We start from the raw sequence: 25,373 nt of genomic DNA, 5'->3' as shown, positions 1-25,373 counted from the left end.
TTAATTATAATGAAATGACTTTTTCGGATTTTATCGCGGCTTATTAGGTTTTTTAGACGCCCGATGTTTGGAATACTATAAACCGAAAAATTTGTTGAAATTCGCATAAACATTAGAAATAAATATTTAAAATTAATTTTAAATAATGTTACTCTTATCCCAGTACCGGTCGGTAGCGCGCCGCGTCGCAGTCGACGTATCGCGAACGAGTGGCAGCGACCGCTCACGAGGTACCTGCCCGTCGACAGAGACGACTTCGATCTACGACGACACGTGGAGTCCGCGGGTAGATATGACATTCATAACATAATATGAAAAACTTAACAGCCCCAGTTGAATTTGAATGCTACACACAGAGTCGTGTGCAAACAAACCGTCTGGGGAAGCCCTCGCAAAAGATTACAGCTAAATAATCCTAATGTCTGCTTGAATTGGAATTATACCACATGGGACCCTATAATTGTAAAAAGATTTAGCAAAGGTGTTTCTTCTTCATACTTGATTACTAATAGACGCTAAAAATATTTTTAAGACATACTCATTGTAGCGCTTCAAATATGGAAACCCTTCTGGTTATGATGATATCGCTGCTATCGGTGTCAGTAATTAAATTTGGTTGCTGCTATTCTGGACAGCACAACGTCTGCCGGGCCGCTAGTAATAATATAAATAATGTCTAAAATAAGAAACTATCTTTTGTTGTACATAATATAATTTTATATCAGGCCATCAAATCGAGTTGTGCCCCTACGTGACGGTTAGCTCCACATCATGTCGAGGATACTTGCACAAACTGGGCGCTAAGTTCCACACCTGGTCCAAAAGGTACGTACTAATTGACTGAATGTGGCTGAATAAAGTTTGTTAATGCATTCTAGGCCCGGTTCATATATTTAAAATTGAGCGTTTTGCTTTTGAGGCGGTTCAATCTAGATAGGTTCAATCTAAGATAGCGAAACGAGCCTTTTTCTTCATAAAGTACCCGGGCATTAGAAAATGTCACGTACAAACACTCACACACACGCACGCACGCACCCACGCACGCTAACGCACACACACGCAACCCACATACACACAAATAACCAGAAAATAAACACACACACACACACACACCTACACAAAAACCACAACCCACACGCGTACACATGCCACGTAGTCACGCACAGTACACGAGAATACTTTTCGTTGATATAATGTAGTTTTAATAACAAAAAACAATGTTTAAAGATTTTCGTGTTTGCAACCCTCGGCAAAGGTTAAAAAAAAATTAAAAAGTGTTTTTTTACAATTACTCGAAAACGGGGAAAGTTAGACAAAAAAGTTCAAAATAAAATTTGAAGAGCTTAAAATTTCAGATAAAAAAAGGTTCTAAGACTTTTTCTCCGGTCTAAATTTATTTATTATTCCGGCCTATTAGGGAAGTTTTTAAGTTTCAAGGATGAAAGTAATTTGTTTTATTTTATTTCAGAAATACTAACATTTCTTACGTATATATATATATATGTTTGTAGCAATAAATGATTTATGTATTTTATAATTTTTATAATCTGTTTTTCAGGTGGTTCGTTTTCGACAGAGAAACGAAAACGTTCGTTTACTACTGGGACAAGAGCGAGAAGAAACCGCGCGGCGGCGCTTACTTCCAGGTATTAAGAAAGACTTATGTTCATAAAACGAGTGTGCTTTAGACCACACGACTGAAGTAAAACTTCTGCACGTTAGGCCTGCACTGTGTCTTAGATATACGAAATGTAACTGGCTATGAGAGAAAAAGAGAATGAAAATGTTGTAGCGACATCTATCTCACCACATACGGACTAAAAACTGACGTATTCTACATAGAGATATTAAAATTATCCGAGCGATTGAACATTCATACAAGAACTGTCCTCTCTCTCTCTTGTTCCGTTCGTCTCGCCCGATCACACTCTTCATAACGATTTTTGTCACGCATTCACCAGCTTACTCCCCAAGTCAAGCGTGCGTAAAGATTTACTTCAGTAAAATGCTGACTGTTCTCGAACTACCTATTTCAATGTTCGTATAGGGCACTAGCCGACCCGTGCCCACTTCGTTGGGCGTTAATTATTATTATATTAACCAAATAACATACTTTAGAGAACAAATTTTATAGCACTTAAGAGTGTATGCTACCTCAATTTGCTTATTTTCCACTCGGCAGGATATCGATATCTTCCAAACTACTGAATATTTAAGTTTGAAATTTATGTATGGTAAAGTTCAGGACATAAACTATCTTTCATATGTTTCGAAAACACGATTCCATAAAATTTTCTCGATACAAAAAAATCGCAGTTACCTCTATTTTTGTATTAAAACCTTAATATCTCAGTAAATATAGAAGTTATGGACTTGAGATTAAGCATGGTAACTGAAATAAGTATGAAGAACATTTTATATGTTGCATTTTTTAAAAATAACTATTGGTAATGTTTGTGGGGCGAAAATACATATAATTCGCGCGATAAACAACCAAGCGCTCTCAATTCTCATGTGTTTTTAGTACGGGTGAAATTTGAATTCGAGCTGAGGTAGTGTAGCCCCTTAACCTCGTAAGTCCCCACGTACTTGTACAAGTACAAATTAACGATAACAGTTCAGACCTGAGATTTGTACTACATAGATGGAGTAACTGCCTAATGTACTTACCCAAGTACAAATGAGGGATTGCTCATTTACCGGGTAGTTTTTTTACATCGCCAACACTGCTACTGTTATTATAATTCTTTACTCTGTAGTCAATTCCGTCATGTTAGACAGGTTACGTCAACTATCAGTGTTAGTGTCACTTTTTAGCAAGATGACCACGCGGTCGGCTCGTCGGCTAACACGAGGTAAGATTATCTGTTTATATCAATTAAATTATTTGTTTTTTCTATTATTTTCGAAATGAAATAGTGCTTTTAAATTATGAATATTGTAAAACAAGCAATATTTGTAAGAAAACTATATATTTAGAGTGGTTCCTGATCAGTCAAAATAATTTGTACTTGACATGGTACGTTAGGCGTTTGTTACATAAATAACTGTTTATAATTTGTACTTGAGGTGGTACATTCGGTCTATATAACGACTGTTTTTTTTTTTCGTATTTGTAGCAGAACTTCTTAATAATTCGGAGTTCGAAGACTCGGATGATGAAGATGTGCCTGACCTGACCTCCCTGACCTAACCTAAACCTGTCCTCGGAATCTGAAGGTGGAGAAAAATAAATCGCTGTAAGTGGAAGTGGATCTACTCGTCGTACTCAAAGTGCTCGTGACCAACGAGTTGGACGTGGCCGTGGCAGAAGTACAAGTACAAGGGCATGACATACCGGGTATAGTGCCTGTACCATCAAAAATGCGACGATTATATGGCAATATCCACTTACCGGAACATCTAGACAAATAACAACGAGGCTATCTCTCTGGGTGTGACAAAAGGAGTTTATTTAAATGCTCTGACTGTAATGTAGCTATTTGCCTGAACTCAACAAGAAATTATTGCAGGGCCTTTCATCGACAAGATAATTAATAATACGCAATAAAAACCATATCTTGTCGACTTTAGTTTATAAAAATATTGATCTCGTATACTTGACTGTGATTTTGAAATAAAATGTCAATTAAACTAGCACGTAAGGAAGATTGTTATGTCCTCTATCCTATTTCGATAATTAAGAACAGTGATACTGTTATATCTGGTTTATAAAAGTAAATTATGCTAATATTGTCTTTGAGGGAGTATTTTATAAATGTTTCTAGAAGAAAAATATCGTTTATGTGATACGAAATAAAACCTTTTAACTTTTTTATATTATTTTATTATACTGTGTTTAAACCTAATGTACTCCCACAAGTACAAAATATTTTTATTTATTTCGTTTTGAAGAAGGTGCTATACATCACAAACGTGCCGTAAAAAATACACACAACGAACCCTCACTTCAAAAATTGCCTAAAATCGACATAATTTTGTCTCGGTCTGAAGCATTATTCTTAGTTTGTACTTGGTATAGTACAGCCGGCAGATATGACTACTAGTGTTAATAAAACACAGGACTTACGAGGTTAAGTAAATAATATGTTGCTCCCGTGTATTTATTATTTTAAATTACAGAACCAAATAACACACTTTAAAGAACAAATTTTATAACACTTAAATAAATAATATGTTGCTCCAACGCCATCTATCAAAAATCGAGAAAACGTCGTCGATAGACTAAAATAAGGCTAAATTAATAACGTCGAAAGACTAATAAATTGTTTTCTGATAGCGATGGATGGCGCTAGTTTATTTACCATTTTGATATTATAATTTAATCTTTTTCTTATTTACTGATTTTTTTGTTCAATAACAATAAAATATAGCCTACGTCACTCCTGAATAGTGTAGTTTTCTGTTAGTAAAAGAATTTTCATGATCGGATCAGTATTTGCGAAGATTACCCCCTACATACAAACAAAGTTATAAACTTTACCTCTTTATAATATTAGTATAGATAAGCTATAAAACAAAACATAATAATAATACCACGAGGTACTCCTAAGTAGTTTTAACTAAACCTCTCTGTACTTGTTTTAATGATGAATAAATAAATCGTTTGTGGTCTAAAGTATATTTTATAAAACGCACATACGCAATAAGCAAAAATTTCATTTTGTATGAAAAGGGAACTGAATAACTAAGAGCCCATGGATATTGTAACAAAAAAATATGTTAATATTTAGTTTTTTTTTTTTTTTTTTTTTGAAACACCAATGGAAAGTACACTAGACTTTTATAAAAAATAATAATTAAAAAAAACGTTTAAAGTGCCTTCTCAACTATAGACAAATAAAACTATATATTTACAAAAACGACTTTAAAAAAATAAAGATTATAAATAAATCATTTTTTTCCAGGTCATAGAAGAAGTTTATCTAGATCACGGCAACACATCCAAATCACCGAATCCACAGACAACATTCATTGTAAAAACGAGGCAAAGACGGTATTATTTAATGGCACCTTCAGGAGAAGCGGCCAGGGTATGGATAGACGTTATATTTACTGGCGCTCAAGGTTACACTGAATATTTGGAATAAAACACGAAAAAAAATTGAAAAAGTTGTAATGCAAAATTTCGCCATAAAATTTGAAAACTGTTTTTCAAAACATATTTTTTTTAAGTCGTTTCTTTTGGTAAGTAATGGGAATTTCCGTTGGGAAATTCCAAGTAACTTTATGGATTTTTTTTTGAGTGAGAGGCATAAATATACTTGCCTTGTTTTATTGGTTATAGCGATTTAAAGCGCTTGCAAATATTTTTTTGAATATGGCAATACTTTATAAAGCTACAGATTAAAAATGCGTTATTATTTACCTAGGCAGTGGTGTAGAAATGTGGCATTGCATTTCGCCATATTGATAATGGCGTATATGGCATTTTAGGAAGATTGAGCCCTATGTAATCTCAGAAACTAATGTTTCGATTTTCTTTTTAATTTATGGCTACAATCATTGCCAGTCTGGCTACAAGTCGTATACCGATTTCTATTGGATATATAAATCAAACTCGATTGAGTATTTTTATTGTAATGTAATATTTGAAGTCAATTTTTAACTGTAGCAACATTAAATTTACAGTTCTATTTATAGTTTTGTGTACTCTATGGTATCTATATTTATAAAAATATATATTATCTTCGAACTTTGATAGTGTCATAAATATACAATTTCTTAAAGTACATCCGCATTACTTATTATGGTATGATATGTAAAAATCGATTAATTTTTATATTACAATTAATCGTTAAAATTTAATAGATTAAATTATAATCGATTTTAATTAAAAACGACGCTTTATACTCTGTACGAACAGTATTTATAATGGAATTGAATTATGTAGACAATAAATTGTGCCAATTTGTCGAAATAATGAAATGAAATGGCAGCTATTTTTATACAATTATTGGTAAATATCGGTGCCTTGTGGAAGACTGAAGTCAAATTACCATTTTTTATATATATAAATGTATGTATATTAAAAATTGTGTGATTAAAATTTTAATTTTTTTTTTTCATAAAAAATGTATTTAGAATTAAAGATCGCATTAAATCCTTCATGCACGCTTATTACTTAGATATATATTAATGTTACCATATGAAATCGTACTGGCAACTTTACATTGCCTTTGGAAATCGAATACAATAAAATATATAAAATAGGTACAAGAATGTAAACTGATTATGAATGTTATTTTTTATAAAAGGCACAGTTACTTAAAACTCTGTAAATACGTCCACAAAAAAGTTTCTATAGCTAATTGTTAAAAAAATCTTATAAGTTAGAAAACATCTCATTAGCAATATTGTTTCGTGACTGTGCCCTCATATTTACTTGTCTTTTTTTAATCATATTATTATGCATTTAACTATTGTGTTAATTGTAACATAAGTACAAAATGTCATTTTCATTACGAATCTAATACCAGTGTAAAAAATATATTTTTAAGGCTTTCAACATTATTTTAGCGGTATTTGTAAGTAACGGCTGATACCAATATTTAAGTTTAAGGTCACATTATCTTAACAAAATTAATAAATACTTTAATAAAATATTAATAATGTATTTCTTTGTTTTATTTAATGTGTATTTGATACAATTTTAACAAGAAAAACTATAAAAATATTGTAACAATTTATTTCATGCCCATAATGTTTTCCTATAGTGCTATGTAAAAATATTGTCTTCCAAGACTTATAATGACAAATTGAAATGAGTCATTCGAGTATACTGGCCAATGACCATACCTACTTGTATTACTACGTAAATTTTTTTATAGTATATTTCAAAAATGTCTTTATTAAATTCAAACGGAAGTAAAAGGGTAATTGCATTGATAAATAATACTATACTATCAATTTACACATACAGTTCCACTACCACCTTGGAGCTTAAAAGGCCAACTGATGGCGGGTTAATCATCCAACAGCTGGCTTTGAAATACACCGGCCGAAGACGGGCGGCAGCGTATTCGGTGCGACAAAGCCAGCCATAAACAAAACATACGAGTTCACGCCATTTTTGGCGCGAACTTGTGGAGGCCTATGTCCTGCAGTGGACTACGATAGGCTGAAGTGTGTTCCGTAGTGAGTAAGGTGGCCAGAGCTCAAGGAGGATTAGGGGAGGGTTGGCAGCGCGCTTGCAACGCTTCTGGTATTGCAGGCGGTACTTATGGATAAGTCGTACATACTGGAACTTATAGTTAAGTTCAGAGTTTACCACGATCGTAATAAAAAACATTTACTAAAAAAAGATAAATCTCTCAACGTGTTTGTCTGTTTGTTCGCGATAAGCTCTAAAAGTAACTCCGTAAATTTTAATGCTGTATTCACCAACAGGCAGCGATTGACGAGATAATATGTTAAACTTTTGTTCAAATCGATTGAAAAGTTCCAAATAAAATAATAAATTCACCTGGGGCCTTAAATTGAAAATACTGTCTAATTATTTTTGAGATATTGCAAACAACGTGCAGTGAAGTTATTCCTCTTTAATAGATACATACACTAACACTAAGACTTCTGTATCGGGGGTCCAGTAACACACGAAACATGAACACACAAATGCTCAGGCCACAAAAAACACAAAAAATTCTTGTATTATCCCAAAGTTTACGATGACCAGGGATTGAACTGGCGCTTTTCCAAATTGGCTAGTTCTGTGATTTTTGCGACAATGCGTCGTCAAGATAGATTTAGAAGGATACAGCAATAATACTTATTAACTAAAATATATTACTTATGTATTATATTCATACATAAAATTTAATCTACGAAGTCCTTGCTGTTCAATCAAATTTTCCGCAGACTTCATTTTTGTTTATTAAAGTATATATATTGTTATTGTATTGTTGTGTAGCGTGTAGCCTCAACCGATTTGATACAATTTATTTCACCACTCTTCATCCATCTGTGCTCATGTCAATGTCAATTGCAGACAGACACAACATTGTCATTTGTCAGTTTGCCACTCAAAACCTTTGCTCAAAAGTCAAAACTAGTTTTGGGTGTTGTGGGTACAGAGTTGTGGGTGATACAAACTTGAGGAATTAATTTACACCAGAATACTAAAGGAGGTAAATCATTACAACATCAACCTCGGACCAAATCCAACACATTCCATTCCAACTTCTAGCCTTAGTGAAAAAAGCTATAATTTTACCATGGATTTAATAAACAGAGTACGCAAATTTGTAAGCCACTGGTATAAGAGGTACTTGGTATCTACAGAACTTTACATGGTTGAACCTTGGGAAAGAGTGGTGATTCGTATCCTTTTTACAATTTTACCTATGCTTATAGTTTTAATTATATTCATAAATATGAATTAATATTATTAAATTAAGTAGTAAAAATTTTCGTGCTTTCAAAGTTTATTTGCACCGAAGTTGTAGATTAAGAAGCTTATCTAGTTAAGTATTATTTATAGTTTTTACATAAAATAGTTTAGAAAAATCTTAAAGTTATACGGTTTTTCAATTACGAAATAGCTGAAGATAATTCTTGAAAACATTTTGTACACCTACCTTAATAGTAATTACTAGATTAAAATAAATAATTTCTCGGCAAAACGTATTTTGAAATAAATCTAAGGTTTTTAAAAGTAAATCCTTACTCTCAAAGCAGTAAATGGGTCGATCAATTATTATTCTTTGTACATTTTGTTTGTACATTTTGTTTGTACATGTTTGTACATTTTAAAAAACAGTAAGTAAAAAACAAGGCAATTTTTTCCTTTTTTTCCACTATTAGAATATTTAACAACCATCTTCTGATGTTCATTGATATGCTGAGGATTACTATGTCCATCTTTGTTTTTATTTTAGAACTTTCAAAGGCCGTAACTTAGTGGACAGAAGTTTTGAAAACAATTTAGGGAAACAGTTTGTTATTTCTTTTTAAATAGTAAAATTAAACTTAAAAAAACTGGAAAATGTGTAAATGGGTTTGGAAAGTATTAAAGATTATGATAAAAATGGAAATTAGTGTGTTTTCATACAATATTTTTAATGTGTCAATGAATAACTGAACTAGTCATGAGGACAGCAATTATTTGTATGGGAACAAGATCTTGTCAACTAAGTTACCGTTAAAATAATTTAAAAAATTGAATCATGATAATGCAATGCCGCCTTATATCAATGCTGTGTATTCTAATAAACTGTTTAAGACATGAAATTTGGTAAATGATTAGTTTTGTGAGTCATACATATAGGTATACTAGCTGACCTGGCGAACTTCGTGTCACCTTATTTTTTCCTGAAATATAATAATAACATAATATATCAAAATAAAATATAGCCTATCTTTTAAGTTGGATCGAACTGCACATGGTGTGCGAATTTTATTATAATCGGTTAAGTGGTTTAGGAGTCCATTGAGGACAAACATTGTGACACGAGATTTATATATATTAAGATTAAGTGTAGGGACAATGTTTTTACAAAGAATAGGTGATTGAACCGAATATACATTAAACCTGTGATTTTAAAACATTGCATGCTTGACTGTACTAACTGTTGTTTTTTTTTAAATGACCTTGTTTTATTTCCTTGACTGCTTGTTCTCACCAATTGTTAAATTACTTATTTATTGTAATTTTTTATATATGCTAATATAGGAATGATGTATTTATTACTTTTTGCAAGTATTTCATTTATATTAATTAGGATTAAAAATCTTGCAAGGAATACCATGGCAATTCAATTTATCACAAATATATAGACGCATAATATGAGCTTCTAGTGAAAAAATAACAATAATTGCTTCTTTGTGTACTAAATTAGTGAAATCACCATCAGAGTAATTAACTAATTTACTTTATTTATCATTTATCTTATTGACTATCATTGACTATGAAATATTATCAATCCATATACTAAAAATGTAAAGGATCGCTATCTGTACATGGAAGATATACAAGAAAGAATATTATTGAGCCCTTTATCAATGCAAGTAGCACCCAAAACAATGATTGTAAGAATTTTTGACTGTTTATATGTGCGTTTGTGCACACTAATCTCAGAAACGGATAATCCAATTTAGATGTGGTTTTCAGTAATATATGGTGACTTAACGTTTAGTGTTTGTTTTATGTCAATCGGTTCATAAATAAAAAAAGGTTGTGCCAATTTAAAGAATTATGTTGAACACGTAAATACCCAAAACGCAGTCAAAGTCGTTGGCATAGCTAGTTGTATATATTTCTGTATTTCATAAAATACAATAAATAAAATACAAATCATGGAATTTAACTTTTAAATATTTAAAATGGGTATCGATCTATACTAATAAATGGATAGCCGGTTTTTTTTGTTCGGTTATACTGCGAGAACTACTGAACCGCTCGGAATAGCTCGCTCTAACTGAGGTAGGGCACAGCAGGAATTTCCTGCTCAAAATATGGAGCAGCCCGACTGGGGTAGTACCTCGACCTTACAGAAGATCACAGCAAAATAATACTGTTTTCAACAGTATTGTGTTCCTGTTGGTGAGTAAGGTGACCAGAGCTCCTGGGGGGATTGGGGATTGGGTCAGCAACGCGCTTGCGATGCTTATGGTGTTGCTATAAGCTACGGTAATCGCTTACCATCAGGTGAGCCGTACGCTTGTTTGCCTATGTCATAATACACCATAAGATGCAGCGTGTTTCGAAGAAGGTTTTAGTATAACTATGATACCTATGTTAGTGATTACTTATGTAAAAAAACATGGAAGGACAGAGGTCGTAATAATTGATATAATAGGTCTGTAATAACAGCTTGTAGGTCCTATTGTAACATTTTCCTTAATGATGATAAGTAGTGATTCAGTTGCCAGCCAGATGTGTGAATTTCCAAGTCATACTTTCCTGTTTATACTATAGAAAATTATTCTTGAAGTTTTTACTTGGATTTACCTCTGATATTCAGTTGCAGACTTGCAGTACACATGATAAGCAATGAATTTTATTTTTAAGTCGGATGTTAATTAAGTAGATTTTACTATATAATATTTAAAGCCAATTATAACAGACATATAGGCTAACAAAGTAACATATTTGTACAGGAATAGGAATATAAAATTAATATATTCTTTTAAGCTAACGATGACGTGATCACTTTTCATATTTATATTTATAAATAAATGTTCGGGTGTTTACCACATTTATAGTTTTTTTTTTTTGAGATCTCTATTTCGACAATGTTTCAATCGCCATGATTGAAACAATGTCAAAGATTGATCTCCCCGTGATCATAAACAGTAAACGTGGTAAGCACCCGAACAAATATAAATTTAAATATATAAAATTCAATCCCATATCAATCATTGTTTCAATATTTGTTTATTGAGGATTATAGCCTATAAAACAACAGACTGTAACTCATAATTCAGATAGAGCAGAAACCTACTACTATATGTAGTTAAATATAGATAATACCATTGGTCGACCGAATATCAAACTAAAAAAGTTTTTTTTAAGTCCATGTTTTGAATATGTTTGTTCTTGTTTTATAACATTTATGACAAATGATTAATCAATTACAATCTGTAATTTACTTATTCATTCACTTATAACCCTATTACTCATATTATTGAGAATTTGATCGTCTTATCAGTTAAAAATTTTTTGATTTCCTACTTGACAAATTTGTCAGTTTGTTTAGGTTCGAAGTTTTTATTTATTTTGTTACGGTTATTATTTTATAACCATTATGAAATACAGATGATTGTGGTATCATAATTTCTTAATGGAAGTTTAGTACAAGTTTAGAAATTGTTAAAATGGCGGTGGCATGTTCGATCCCCGCACGTAACAAACATTTGTATTGGCGATACAGGTGTTTGCCGTCGTCTGGGTGTTTGTGCAGTCCTTGTGGGTCTCCCCACCGTGCCTCGGAGAGCACGTTAAGCCGTCGGTCCCGGTTGTTATCATGAACACCTGATAGCGATCGTTACTCATAGTAAGGAATATTTGCCAACCCGCATTGGAGCAGCGTGGTGGATTAAGCTCTGATCCTTCTCCTACATGGGGAAAGAGGCCTATGCCCAGTAGTGGGATATTACAGGCTGAAGCGGCTGTGCTAAAAAATCAAAGTATTGTGTTACTGTTAAATATTATGTGTCTCCTACATATATTATATTTAAAAAAATATAGTATATATTCTAATGATGCCGATAAAAAACCAGAACAAAATAATTTCATAACTACTAAATAAGTTTAAATTATAAGTATTTGGAAAATTCATCCCAAAAAAGCAGAATAAATTATTAGACAAAAATAATAATTATATTTTAATCTTTGCTTATAACAAAATCCTTAACAAATTAAATACAGATGTTCTCCTAACAATATTCTTCGTGCTGTTTTGGTACTTCAACTACACAATCATCGTGAACGGAATTTCAAAGCTGCGGGCTCCTGTCGAAGATTTAGGATTTACTTCGAATTAAATAATAATATAATATATTTATTATTGTTAATATGTCAATAATACAATATTGTTAAATTAAATATTGATTGTTATTAATTAAATAAATTTAGTAATTTTATTTCATTTTTTTTTTGTTCAAATCCTCTTTTCAGGCTGTTGGAATAGTTAAACATTTTTCAAGTCATAAAATATATATGGCACGATAGATAGCACATTGATATAAAAAAATTGAATAGCAATAGGCATTTAATTAGTAAGTGTAATGCATGTAGATTTTTAACCGACTTCAAAAAAGGAGGAGGTTACCCAATTCGACCGTATGTATATATATAGGTATATATTATTTTATAACTTCGTCGTTTATGAACCGATTTTGATAATTCTTTTTTTGTTAGAAAGGGGATATCCCTGGTGTGGTACCAGGATAAAGAAACCAGGATGTTATGATGGGATCCCAGAGAAATCGAGGGTAACTCGAAAATCCGCATAACTTTTTACTGGGTGTACCGATTTTGATAATTTTTAATTTAATCGAAAGTCGGTGTTTATCATGTGGGTCACATTTAAATTTCATATTATTCATAAAATTAGATATATTTATTATGTACCTTTAAATACTTACAATTTTCATGAAATGTAACTTACATACAATAGTCAATTGGAGCAACGGTCACAGTACTTATTTTGTTTGTTGCGGGTTCGATCCCCGTACATGACAAACATTTGTATTGGCCATACAGATGTTTGCCGTTGTGTTTGTGCACTCCTTCTGGGTCTCCCCACCGTGCCTCAGAACACGTTGAGCCGTCGGTCCCGGTTGTTATACATATTACAAGCCGAAGCTTAGTCACATTGAGCCCCGTTTATTTTCTATAATATTTAATACTAGCTGTACCCTGCGGGCGTTGCTACGATTTTTTTTTAATTTTTTTTTTGGTCGTATTAACTCAGAAACCTTTGTGGGCTCATGCACGACACTGCTGAAGATCATGTCATGATCAAATGCATAGTTTACGATTCTATAAAGGACATACAGACAAACATTAATTTTTATACATAGGTATAGATTTTGCATAATTCTTTCAAACGCTGGTTTGTGTACGTAGTTATTTAACATTATTACAAGGAAGGAAAATTTAAAAACCTCAACTATCATAGAAGACAAGTAATAAACAACAAAAAAATATTAATAAAATTATGTTTGCGTAAATTTAAAGGTATATTTATAACTTTAAGACGAAACATATCCTCATATGAAATTTAAAGAAGCAATCAGATTCTATCAGGGCTAATGACCATGCCTACAACGACCAATAGGTATTATATAACTAGCTGCTGCCCGCGACGTCGTCTGTGTGAACGCTAAACAGCACCAAAAATACCTACGATTATACCTTTTAAAATAACATTCATTTACCCGTTTCTTTACATTTCATATCTACAAAAAATCTCATAGATGGCGCTGCTTTAAAATTGTCTTGTCTACTTACATTCATTTAATTATGTTTATCGGCTTAGTTACTTATATTGCGTGATATTTATAGTGTGAAGCTAGCTTATAGCATGGTTATCATTAACATAATAACAACAACATTCAAATATGCGTCGTTAGATTACGCGTTGTTACGGAATGCGTTGAAGAAATAAAGGTTCACTGCTCGTTCCCCGTAGGTGATAGCGTGATAATATGTAGCCTATATGTTGACCCGACTTCTTAATAATATTCGTGCCAAATTTGAAGTAAATCCATGCAGTACTTTTTAAGTTTATCCCGGACATACAGACAATAGACAAAAATTGTAAAAACCATATTTCTGGCTTCGGTATCGATTGTAGATTACACCCCAAGTCTTTAAAAAATTCAATGTACTGTTTTGACTTTCCTACCATTTTATTATATGTATAGATTGCCATTGTCTTATATTTAGCACTCTTAGTAACCGACATCAAAAAAAGGAAGGGCCCTCAATTAGTTATTTGTTCAAGTTGGTACTAATAGTTTTGAAGTTCTCACTAAAAATCCTACTTGTCGATATAAATTGAAGTTTTTTTTTTATTTTTTATTAGAGAACTAATCACTAATATTACATTTGTATTCTACATATCTTAAAAATGAGAATAGATTTTGCGCGGTCACTCGGGGTAACTTTGATTGACAAGGTAACTTTGACAGTTAAATCACAAAATTGTTTTTTTATTTTTTACGTGGTCCGCAGTGTGCGTACAATTAAATTTATAAAATTTGTTTACTTAACAAACTTCGTCAATCAACTCTCTATTCTCTGGAAAAAAAAAGTTTTCAAACGAAGTTAATGTCAAAAACTTTGCTAAAAGTTCCGCGCGCAATTTTTGTATTTTTTCCAGTGGTAAACTTTTTAGATAACTCGAAAATTTTGCTACTAATCAAGATATGTAAAAACATAATACATCCTTTAATATTCTCTACGTGACATTGGCGAAATCATCTGTACTCATTTGGCACTATTGAAAGCCATTAACCCTAAAGAAGAAGAAGAAGAACCTTTAATATGTCTATCTTAAAATCTCATCTGTATCAAAGTTACCCATAAAAAGGGGTTTTAACTTTGACACAACAAAATTGCCAGTTTTTGATAAATATTATGATTTTTATAGACGTTTAATAACACCAACCTAAGAGCACATATTAAATCAACTCTTGTGTCTCATATTTAATATTGTCAAAGTTAGCTAAAAATATATAGTAATGATCAGTCAAAGTTACCCCAATTTACTGTACTTATTATAAGTATCTTTATAATCTTAGGTATGCTGATATGAGAAATAAAACACATCCATGTAATTAAATTTCTTTATTTGGTTTTCAAGCTTTTAAATAACTGATGCAATAACCATTTGTGTAACGGAAAGATTCCGGTATCTTCAAAGACATGAGCTCCAAATGACTTATTCCCTGACAGAACATACTTTTAGATATATCAGTTGAAACAACAGTGGGGTCGGAGAGCCAGGATTCAACCTCATCAGTCATTTCAGTTTCAATTTTATACAAAATTTTTGTTAAAAAACTAGATTGTAATGTTACTTTATCATTTTGATTCTCATTTTCAACATTTCTTAAGACTTGTAACTCTCTATCCATAACCCATATCAATAAATATTGTTTTGTTGTTGCTGACATTGTACATTCTAGAACTATTTTGCACATCATCGTGTATTGCAAGCCGAGATTGAATTCTCGAGTCATACATTCTATTGTATATATAAAATCATCTGTGCTTATGTTATTGATAGAATTTTTATGGCTAAACACATGTTTGTCTGTGTTATTGTCATGGATTTTAATATCATCATTGTACAATTTCACCGTATCCTTACTCTTAAGACCCAACCACGCTAGACATCTGTTGCAATGGTAGACAGTTCTTTTAGAATTAAATTTATTAACTTTTTCCGATAGAATATTATTGTTGACAACAAAAAATGTAAGTCGGTGTAGAAAATCTAACTTTTTAGGTTTTAACATATCCTGCGATGGATGGCCATGGCCAGGATCATGACCGTGGCCGTGACCATGACAAAACCATTCTGACATATCCATATTAGTAGATGGCAATTCTAAAATTCTATCAAATTTAACAAAATTATCCGAAATAACATTAGAACAGTTTGCACAGAGAAACTTCACTTCACTCTCTGTTTTCAAATTAACATTCATTTTCTCAACTTTAATTTCTTTATGTTCTTCAATTGAAATGTATTCAGCGTAAAAATTTCCACCATTTTTTGGTTCTGTTAAAATTCTAAACGATATTGTATTCTTTTCAATTTTGAGGCAGGACATCGAATTAGGTATTATAAAACAGAATTCCTGTATGGGAATTATACATGTGATATCTGATTCCTCTTCGGAAAAGTCAGAAAGACTTTCAATGGACGACAAACTATCCCTCCTTTTCATTGTAACTAAATTATTATGATAATGGGGACTATCATAATAATTTAGTACTATGCAATTCGATTGTATACTTATTTTCAAATTACACTCCTTTTTAAAATCCACATTGGTCGTAATATAAACATTGCAACTCCGTAAACGGGAACGTAGTTCCATAAAAATGTTCTTCACCAACATTTTTGATCCGAAAAATATAGCACGGACCGAGATATCAAAATTTCAACTAGATTTATTTGTCGATTAATTCAATATCATCTGATTTAATCTTTTGTACATATCCATTTGTTTCATACACATTGAATAAGGTGTCCATTTCACGAATGGTAAACGGTAAGGTAGCTTTTTTGTAATAATCGCTCATCATTTCAATATTATTAATAACAGTATCCAGTAAATGTGATTTCTCTGCATAAATACCGGGAGCTTCGTGCCTTAGATATGTAAAATGTATATGTAGATGATAAAATGACGGTTGGTAGTGAAAGTAAATCCGTAACTGACTGCCTCTTACTTTGTACTTGTCGAAGATTGCTTTCTGTAATGACAAAAAATATGTTTATAAAATTTTATATTAAAAATTCTTATATTATTTTATAAAGTACATCCAATGACTAAGCATTAAATTAAATGACATATACTATACTATATTGTGGTTTAATTTAAGACCTGTATAACATTTCCAAGTTACGTAAACTCAGGATTAGAGTATATAAGAGTATTATTTTTGCCTTACATAATACACACAATATGTTGTCATTTGTATGACTTTATTCAAATTAATTTTATACATTCATATAACACATAAAATTTCTGTCGTGGGGTTGTTGAGTGTCTGTTTTTGTGGGTGACCACACCATATCTCGGAAAGTATACAAGTACATTATATAAATATATATAATATCTTATAACAGACACACACGGTCGTCTGTTCCAATGGTAATCAACTTAATTCTTGTGTTACAGGTAACAGTCGACTTTTGTAACTTTTTTGTTTGATGTATACATAGAAATAATACATATATAAATATACATATAAATACAAATATTACACCCAGACTTAGGCGGCAATCGAACTCGCAACCCGCGGTGCAGAAAGCAGGGCCACTACAAACTGCGCCAACGGGCTAGTCAAAAGTATGTCAGGTTGTTAGTTCCAATTATTATCATATACACCTGATACGCATAAAAGGGAATATATCTGCCAACAAACAGTGGAACAGCGTGTTGGATTAGGTTCCGACCATTCCCTATATGGAGATAGAGGGCCAATTAGCAGTGAGATGTTACAGGGTAAATCAATCAAATTCTCATGAAATAAAATAGATAATTACCTTCCCTTCGTCCCGAATCCTCTTTAACAAAGACAAATGAGTCGCATCCAAGTCTCTCAGTGACTTAATACCCCTTTGCCTGACAATAGCCAACAAATAAAGTGTTTCTTTTGTTAATCCATCCCACTTGAGATCGGGAACTAACACAAAACCTTCTTTATCACACTTGTTGTTGTGAACTATTCTATCTTGTTCACTTTTACCCTCTAGAATGTTGTATACCCACTGAAAAAAAATAATGTATTTTTATTCTATTTACTATTGTATATATTTAAATTAGCCCTGTAGTGACCTTGCCTTCTACTCTAGGGGTTGTGGGGTTTAATTCCTTAATTTTTTTTTTGGGAAAAAACAACTCAACATATATTTCAAAGCTATATTTTTATATGCCAGTTTTATGTGGCAGTAAAGAATATAGCTACCCTCTCTCTTCCTGCGGGTGTCGTAAGAGATAACTAAGGGATAACACAGTTCCACTACCACCTTGGAACTTAAAAAGCCAACCGATGTCGTGATAATCATCCAACTGCTGACTTAGAAATACACAGGCCGAAGATGGGCAGCAGCGTATTCGGTGGGACAAAGCCAGTCCTGCAGTCACCAATCCACCTGCCCAGCGTGGTGACTATGGGCAAAACACATGAGTTCATGCCATTTTTGGCACGAACTTGTGGAGGCATATGTTTGCATTGGACTACGATAGGCTGAAGTGACGATGAGTGATGATATTTTTAATGTTATAAACAGTATTTACTCAGTCTAAAACTTATACTGAGATTGGATTCTTTTGTAAAAAGACAACTATGTAGAAGCATCAAAGTTATAAATATCCATCCAAATGTCTGTCAGAAAATAAGAAAGGTCTCGGGCGGTCCAGAATATTAGACCATTACTGAACACACAAGGCATTAAGTTGTTTACCTTGGGAAGAAAGGGCCGTGTAATTACTACCATATTAAAGATATTTATTTTTATAACATCTGTCACGTTAGCTAGTTATATTTACCTGTAAGTTAAATTGTTCCTTCTCCAAATGAGGTAACGTTAATTTCTCATAACACTCTGGAGTTTCCTGTATTATATGTACTTCTTGTTGACTGAACTTGGCAATGTGTTTCTCTGTGGCTGGGTAGATGATTGTTGTTTTTACACCTATAAAAAAATGATTCAACATTAAATTACATATAATTAACTTTAACATTTTATTAATAAAATATATTACACCCTTGTGTACAAGCGTGAGATTAAATTAAGCCACATATCCATCCATCAGATGTGGTCGCCATTCGAGAACTTTTCTTCCCCATCAGTTGTTGGTTCTCTTCTAACAATATGACCTACCCATTGTCACTTTAGCTCACAGATTTCGCAACATATGCCATACAAAAATCAATACATATAATAAAAGTATAAATATAATATGTTTGTGCATGCGAATCTCAGAAACGGCTTATTTTTTTTAGATGTGGTTTTCACTAATATATTGTGGTAAGCTTCATTTAACATTTAGTTTTTGTTTCATGTCAATCGGTTTATAAATAAAAAAGTTATGCCAATTTAAAGAATCATGTGTGGGTATTACACAAAAAAATAACAAGCAAATTAAAGAATCACATTGAACATGTAAATAGCCAAATGACGGTGTTTATAATCCAAAATATATTATATCAAACCAAAAGATATATCTAGAAAATAATGTCCAAAGTAAGTATTCCATGCAGACGAATTCGTGGGCACAGCTAGTCGTTTGAATAAAAGTAATAGTTTAGCCACAAGGGATACAACTGAAGTTAATCTATTGATTAAATTTGACCAATGTTATGTATATAGCTTAGAATGGTATGCGGTCTAATTTAATACCTCTTTTTTTATATTCACTTATCCTTTTAAGGAGCTTTTCTTGTGATTAAACTGATACTTCTTACATGCTTAAATACAAACAAATATATGGATAATTTAATTTTAATTATTTTACCATAGTCATCACAAAATAATAGGCATATTTGGACATATGTCATCGGGACGTAAATAGCGAAGTAACCATATGACTCAGTATTCGATACTCACGATAAATCGATAATCGGTAAAGTGCATTTGATTAAAATTTTGATCAGAAATTTAACTTAAACTTTAATATTGTGGGTAATTTCAAATAATAGAATGGAACAAAATTTATTTTTAGGTTAATTTGTCTTTATTTTATATTTTTATATTGTTTTCTACTGCTTACACAAATTTTAATTATTATAATTAAACATTTTTTTCGGATTTTATCGCAGTTTACAAGCCAAATGTAAATTTTATTTACGACTGTGAGTGCCAAGCTCTTTTTTTAGTTAAGAGGACTATATAATATTCGATTACGATTAAAATCGAATGAAGCTGGTAAAATTCAGTAATTAATTAGTTACAACACTAGTGTTTAAAAAAAAAGACAGAATGTAACATTTTTTTGAGACGTTTTGTAATAATTAGACATTGCATCTTACATATAAAGTAAGCACGAAAAGAATACTCCCAATACATTCTATCATATTATTTAATGTGCCAAAAATGTACATATGTTTGTGTTTAATTATTTGAATATTTATAATAAATTTGTTATAACTTGTACACCTATGCTGAAGCTAGACCATTTCCTTTGCCCTAAGGTTGCCTGGAAGAGATCACTTTTTAGAGATAAGGCCGCCCTTTGTACCTAATGAATATATTGTTAATATTTTTCTTTTTTTGCTATGTATAATTTCTGTTTTTGATGTACAATAATGTGTATTATTATTATTATGTTTTAAAAACACTATTATTAAAAACACTATTATTATTAATAATTTTTTTATTGTTTCTTACAGATTCATACAAAATTACATTCTAGGGTATTTGTCAAATGTCCAAACGAACCTCTTATTTTGTGATGGCTTTAATGTATATAATAAATGTTTTTTTAATATGCAGTACTTCAAATTGAAACAAAGACAATGCAAAATTACAATACCTAAGTCATTAAGGAATCGGAATTTAAATAAATGATTTAGATAAGATTTCATCAACATTTTTATCAAAGAATGGATTCCCAAAATAATATATAAGTATAGCTAAAATATATATGTAAAATGTAGTATATGGTAAAAAATTGGATACAATATTTCCAAGACTATAATGTGGGTAATAAAAAAATAATGAAATTACATGAAGAGTACTATATTATGTACTTAATAAAACACGAAAACAAAAAGAAAGACGCATTCAAACTAATTCTTACATGTGTTACTTAGTAACATATGGTAGACAAAGATTTTTTTTTTAGATTAACACTGTTTGCTAGACAATGATGAAATTAATGATTTTACTAATGTATAATTAATAAAAAAAATGTATGTTAATAGTTTAAAGAAACATTTAAAAAGGTTTTCGTGATATTAATATATTCATTAGAAAGTCGACACGCAATATGCTGTGTGAATAACAAAGAATTATCGTATTAATGACTTTAAGGAAAATTTCTAGTTTTATTACGATTATTTCATCTTTAATTATGGAATTATCTTTTAATTTAAACATATTGTTATCTACAAACTTATTTATGAACTTGGGTTAGCAAAATCGAGCGTGACTTACCGATAAAGTGCTAATGAAATGATATATAAAATGCGTTTCATTTAAATGAAAACTTTACTGACGAATTCAAAGACGAAAATAACTCAAAGGGACCGCTGACTCGACGGAAACCATTATAAAACCTTGAAAATCGAAAGTTTCCTACTCAGCGGGAAAATACTTTATGCAAAATTTCTCTTACCGTTGATACTAGGATTCGGATAACACTCGAAATTTCCGTAAATATCGTTCTGGAAATACGTTTTCAATCCGCTTTCGTTGGAAAAATAGCCCTTACTGTCTAATTCGTCTTCTTTAAAAGCATTTTTCTCCAAAATCACCAATGCAACCCCACTCTTGTCTTTGAAATTACCTTGAATACAAACAGTTTTCCTATTCGTATTGTTATTCAATATTTTGCATGGTACAAAGTCTTTTAATTCTAACACCGATTCAGCTACACCGTTTTCATTTTGATCGTCTTTTTTGATTTTCTTTGAGCAAGGCGGTTCAAGAACGTCGCTTTGGCAATTGCCGTCGGACATTTTGTAACGGTGCTGCCATTTCTTTTAATCTCATAACTTCTATAAAGAAATCTTTTGCCATTGCAAAATATTCCATTCGTTTATTTTTATTAAAAATTTACAGTACCTTTTAAACGTTTTGCCTAAAATTACAATAAATTTGTGAACTTAAGTAACTGAAATATATTTAAAGATACAATATTGTAAAAAAGCAAACGTACGTAAAAAAATAAATAAATAATAAACGTATGTACGGATTTTTCAAAAACACAACAATAGTTTTTTTTAAAATATAAATTTTAAACATTATAAAACAAATTTTAAATAGATCTCGTTGGTTTAAATTGGACATCATTATGCTATTCTAAGATATGAATGGTTCACTCTAATGCACCGACAATTCAATACAGTCTGTCATTTGAAAGATAAATTGAGAAATGCCTTGAACCTCGGACTTGGTCATTCACAATGAGCGGACTTTTATTATTTAATACGATTCAAATCATGATAGGAGCGTGTTAATTTAAACTAATATTCATTCTTTGGAAAGAATTACACTCGTTAGAGTTATTGATTATTTTCTTAATTATGAAGAACTTGTTATATTGTTGAAGATCATCATCATCGTTTCAGCCTATCGCAGTCCACTATTAGACATAGGCCTCCACAAGATCGCACCAAAAATGGTGTGAACTCATATGTTTTTTCCATAGGGACCCGGTGACCGTAGGGCTGGCTTTGTCGCACCGAATACGCTGCTGCCAGTCTTCGGCTGTGTGTGATTATCCCGGGGATATCGGTCAGCGGAGCCGTCATTCTCCCTGGCCCACACCGCGGCCTCCTTCTGCGTTATTACCTCTTCGCAGCAGGAGATCGCCGCCTGCCACGATCTGTCACTGTCGAGCATGGCTTTTACGACGCTCGGCAGTGAGAGATCCCTTCCGAGGACCACCGAAAGCGCACGCCGTTGCGAAACCCACGCGGCACACACATCCAGCGTATGGAGTGCCACATCCTCTGGCGCCCCACACTCGTGCCCAAACCGCCGCCTCACCCACTTCCGAAGGACCGGCCTGACCGCGTCACCGTCCACTGCCCGGGGACCGGCGGGGCCAAGTCCTGCGTCTACCGCCGCAACAGGGTATCCCGCGCTTGCCTCTTTATGCGTGCGACCTCCTCCTATGTTGGGGCTCCCCGGGATCTCCTCGCCGCCACGAAGTGGTAAATTTTGACAAGGACCTCCGCCTGCAATTCCCAGGGGAGATCGCCGGTCAGCACACACGTCACCGTCCAGGACACCATCCGGTAACTGCGTATCGTCCTCGTCGCGATGACCCGCTGTGGACGTCACAGCAGGGTCTGGTTGGTACGACCGAGGGCGTCCGCCCAGACGGGTGCTCTGTACATGGCCATACTCCGGATGACCCCGGATTACAGCCGACGGCAATGGGCACTCGGACCACTCACGTTCGGCAGCAGCCTCTCCGATGGGCGGCGGCTCCCACGACTCTCGGGGCTAGCTGGGCAAAATGAGCCCCGAAAGACCACCTCCCGTCCAGGGTACTTTAACACATCCACCATGGTTTACAAAGCAGTTAATAAATCTCATAAAAGAAAAAAAGAAAATCCGCCACAATAATAAGGTTTTCAGAAATCCTTTAGATCAACTGTCTTTAAAACTTTTTGACAAAAGATGTAAGACACTGTCGCGTAATTGTTATGAGGACTACATTGTCAACATTGAGAACAGCATTCAAGCAAATCCAAAGTATTTTTGGACATATTTGAAAAATAAACGCCCCAGCAGTGTTGAATTTCCTGAAATAATGACGCTGGATGGCAATAGTGTATCGCATGGCTCTAACATATGTAATTTATTTGCATCCTTTTTCTCCTCAACTTTCTCTATTGACACTAAAAATTATAACTACGCACTAAATGTAAAAAACTACAATGTAATTCAAATTAGCAGTATACATATATCTCTACCCTCCATTACAAATTATTTAAAAAATCTTGACCACAGCAAAGGCCCAGGCCCTGATGGAATATCTCCCTATTTTATATCCAGATGTTATGAGTCCCTTAGTGTACCACTTTTCATTATTTTTAATAAATCTCTATCGAATGGAATTTTTCCAACTATCTGGAAGGAAGCTAAGGTAGTGCCTATTCATAAGGCGGGTGATTTAAGTAATGTTTCCGATTATAGGCCTATATCTATTTTGTCGACCTTTGCAAGGGTATTTGAGGCGTTAGTTTTCCCACGGTTAAAGTTCCACTCAAAGCAGTTTTTTGTTACCTAATCAACAGCATGGATTTATGAAATACCATTCTACAAGCACTAATCTGACTACATATCACACTGAACTTGTTAATGCTGTTGACGCCAGCTCACAAGTTGATGCAATGTACATGGATTTTTCTTAAGGCTTCGATAGGGTTAATCAACGATTATTACTTACAAAACTGATTAATTACGGTGTAACGGGATCCCTTTACAATTGGTTTCAAACTTACTTATATAATAGAACTCAGTATGTAATCGTCAAAGGTGTTCATTCACAAACTTACGCTGTTACTTCAGGAGTACCCCAGGGCTCGAATTTGGACCCGTGGTTGTTCAACGTTTTTGTTAATGATATTCTTGATAACGTCAAATATAGTAGTGCATTCTTATTTGCTGATGATTTAAAGTTGTTTAAAACCAAAAAGCTTTGTCTGATATTGACTTACTACAAGAGGATCTCAATACTGTTTCTACTTGGTTCTCCTCAAACAATATGGCACTTAATATAAAAAAAATGTAATGACATAAAATTTACACGTAATATTGCTAAGATTCAATCTAAATATCATTTGGATGGCAGTACAATAGTTGAGGTAGATGCAATAAAAGACTTGGGTATCCTCTTTGATTCAAAACTTACATATGTTCTCCACATAGATGTCATTGTAACTAAATCATCAAAAATGTTAGGTTTTATAATCAGGAATAGTAAATTTTTCAAAAACTCAAAAACTAAAATAGCTATTTATAATGCGTATGTAAGAAGTATACTCGAGTACTCTAGCGTGGTGTGGACACCTTGTTATAATATACATCAGATACGAATTGAATGTATTCAAAAAAGGTTTCTTAGACATCATGCTTTTCCTGAAGGGATCCATAAGAATCTTCACAATTATACTGAGCCCCTCAAACATTTTGGAATGTATAGCCTCTTGGTTTGCCGTGGATTGCTTGATATGATGTTCCTTTTTAAAATTTGCAGATTGGTTTTTAATTAATTACACAAAAGTATTTAGGAAATTTAGTATTTTAGAAAATAACAAATACCGTAAAATAAAATAGATCAAACAAAATAATAATGATAATAATAATAATAAGAAGAAGAAGCAGAAACTACAAAATTTACTGGGATAGGACTATATTAACGGACAGAGCAGTGCATTACAATAGACCAGATATTACTCTTCACGACAAACGAAACAAAACAGTCTATCTAATAGACATTGCTAT

The 25,373-nt window shown here is 32.7% G+C and overlaps 4 protein-coding genes and 1 long non-coding RNA gene across 5 annotated transcripts in view; 3 read left to right on the top strand and 2 right to left on the bottom strand.

Annotated features, from left to right (window-relative positions):
• LOC123667532 overlaps positions 1 to 6,613 on the top strand; it is a 139,486-nt gene extending 132,873 nt beyond the window's left edge. The window contains exons 16-19 of the mRNA XM_045601417.1: positions 164 to 286; positions 726 to 825; positions 1,559 to 1,646; positions 4,908 to 6,613. Of these exons, the coding sequence (XP_045457373.1) occupies positions 164 to 286; positions 726 to 825; positions 1,559 to 1,646; positions 4,908 to 5,090 (494 nt within the window). The 3' untranslated portion in view covers positions 5,091 to 6,613. The remainder of the gene's footprint in view (positions 1 to 163; positions 287 to 725; positions 826 to 1,558; positions 1,647 to 4,907) is intronic.
• Positions 2,794 to 3,815, top strand: LOC123667534. Its single transcript, XR_006745440.1, has 2 exons — positions 2,794 to 2,855; positions 3,120 to 3,815. It is a non-coding gene; the product is annotated as an uncharacterized LOC123667534 (long non-coding RNA).
• Positions 6,614 to 8,026: 1,413 nt separating the features above from the next.
• LOC123667511 (serine palmitoyltransferase small subunit A) lies at positions 8,027 to 12,544 on the top strand. The gene is made up of 2 exons (XM_045601400.1): positions 8,027 to 8,319; positions 12,368 to 12,544. The coding sequence occupies exons 1-2, from the start codon at positions 8,214 to 8,216 to the stop codon at positions 12,481 to 12,483; spliced, it is 222 nt and encodes a 73-aa protein (XP_045457356.1). The 5' UTR covers positions 8,027 to 8,213; the 3' UTR covers positions 12,484 to 12,544.
• Positions 12,545 to 15,280: 2,736 nt separating this feature from the next.
• LOC123667644 lies at positions 15,281 to 16,623 on the bottom strand. The gene has a single exon (XM_045601503.1). The coding sequence runs from the start codon at positions 16,576 to 16,578 to the stop codon at positions 15,307 to 15,309; it is 1,272 nt and encodes a 423-aa protein (XP_045457459.1). The 5' UTR covers positions 16,579 to 16,623; the 3' UTR covers positions 15,281 to 15,306.
• A 7-nt stretch (positions 16,624 to 16,630) lies between these two features.
• LOC123667645 (m7GpppX diphosphatase) lies at positions 16,631 to 21,871 on the bottom strand. The gene is made up of 4 exons (XM_045601504.1): positions 21,529 to 21,871; positions 18,739 to 18,884; positions 17,733 to 17,957; positions 16,631 to 16,936 (listed from the first exon to the last, which is right to left on the bottom strand). Exons 1-4 carry the CDS (start codon positions 21,869 to 21,871, stop codon positions 16,631 to 16,633), a joined length of 1,020 nt encoding a protein of 339 aa, XP_045457460.1.
• Positions 21,872 to 25,373: the final 3,502 nt, after the last annotated feature.

Source organism: Melitaea cinxia, chromosome 28 (assembly GCF_905220565.1).
Source record: "Melitaea cinxia chromosome 28, ilMelCinx1.1, whole genome shotgun sequence".
In the NCBI taxonomy this organism is placed as follows: domain Eukaryota; kingdom Metazoa; phylum Arthropoda; class Insecta; order Lepidoptera; family Nymphalidae; genus Melitaea; species Melitaea cinxia.
This window is presented reverse-complemented; position numbering and strand designations above follow the sequence as displayed.

Excerpts from the sequence above, each read along its gene's own strand:
- LOC123667644 (XM_045601503.1), bottom strand. The coding sequence starts at position 16,578 with ATGTTGGTGAAGAACATTTTTATGGAACTACGTTCCCGTTTACGGAGT.
- LOC123667645 (XM_045601504.1), bottom strand. The coding sequence starts at position 21,871 with ATGTCCGACGGCAATTGCCAAAGCGACGTTCTTGAACCGCCTTGCTCA. Across the intron at positions 18,885-21,528 it reads TCCGAATCCTAGTATCAACG|GTGTAAAAACAACAATCATC; the intron begins GTAAGAGAAATT and ends ATTTTTTTATAG. Across the intron at positions 16,937-17,732 it reads GGATTCGGGACGAAGGGAAG|AAAGCAATCTTCGACAAGTA; the intron begins GTAATTATCTAT and ends TTGTCATTACAG.
- LOC123667511 (XM_045601400.1), top strand. The coding sequence starts at position 8,214 with ATGGATTTAATAAACAGAGTACGCAAATTTGTAAGCCACTGGTATAAG. Across the intron at positions 8,320-12,367 it reads TTGGGAAAGAGTGGTGATTC|ATGTTCTCCTAACAATATTC; the intron begins GTATCCTTTTTA and ends AATTAAATACAG.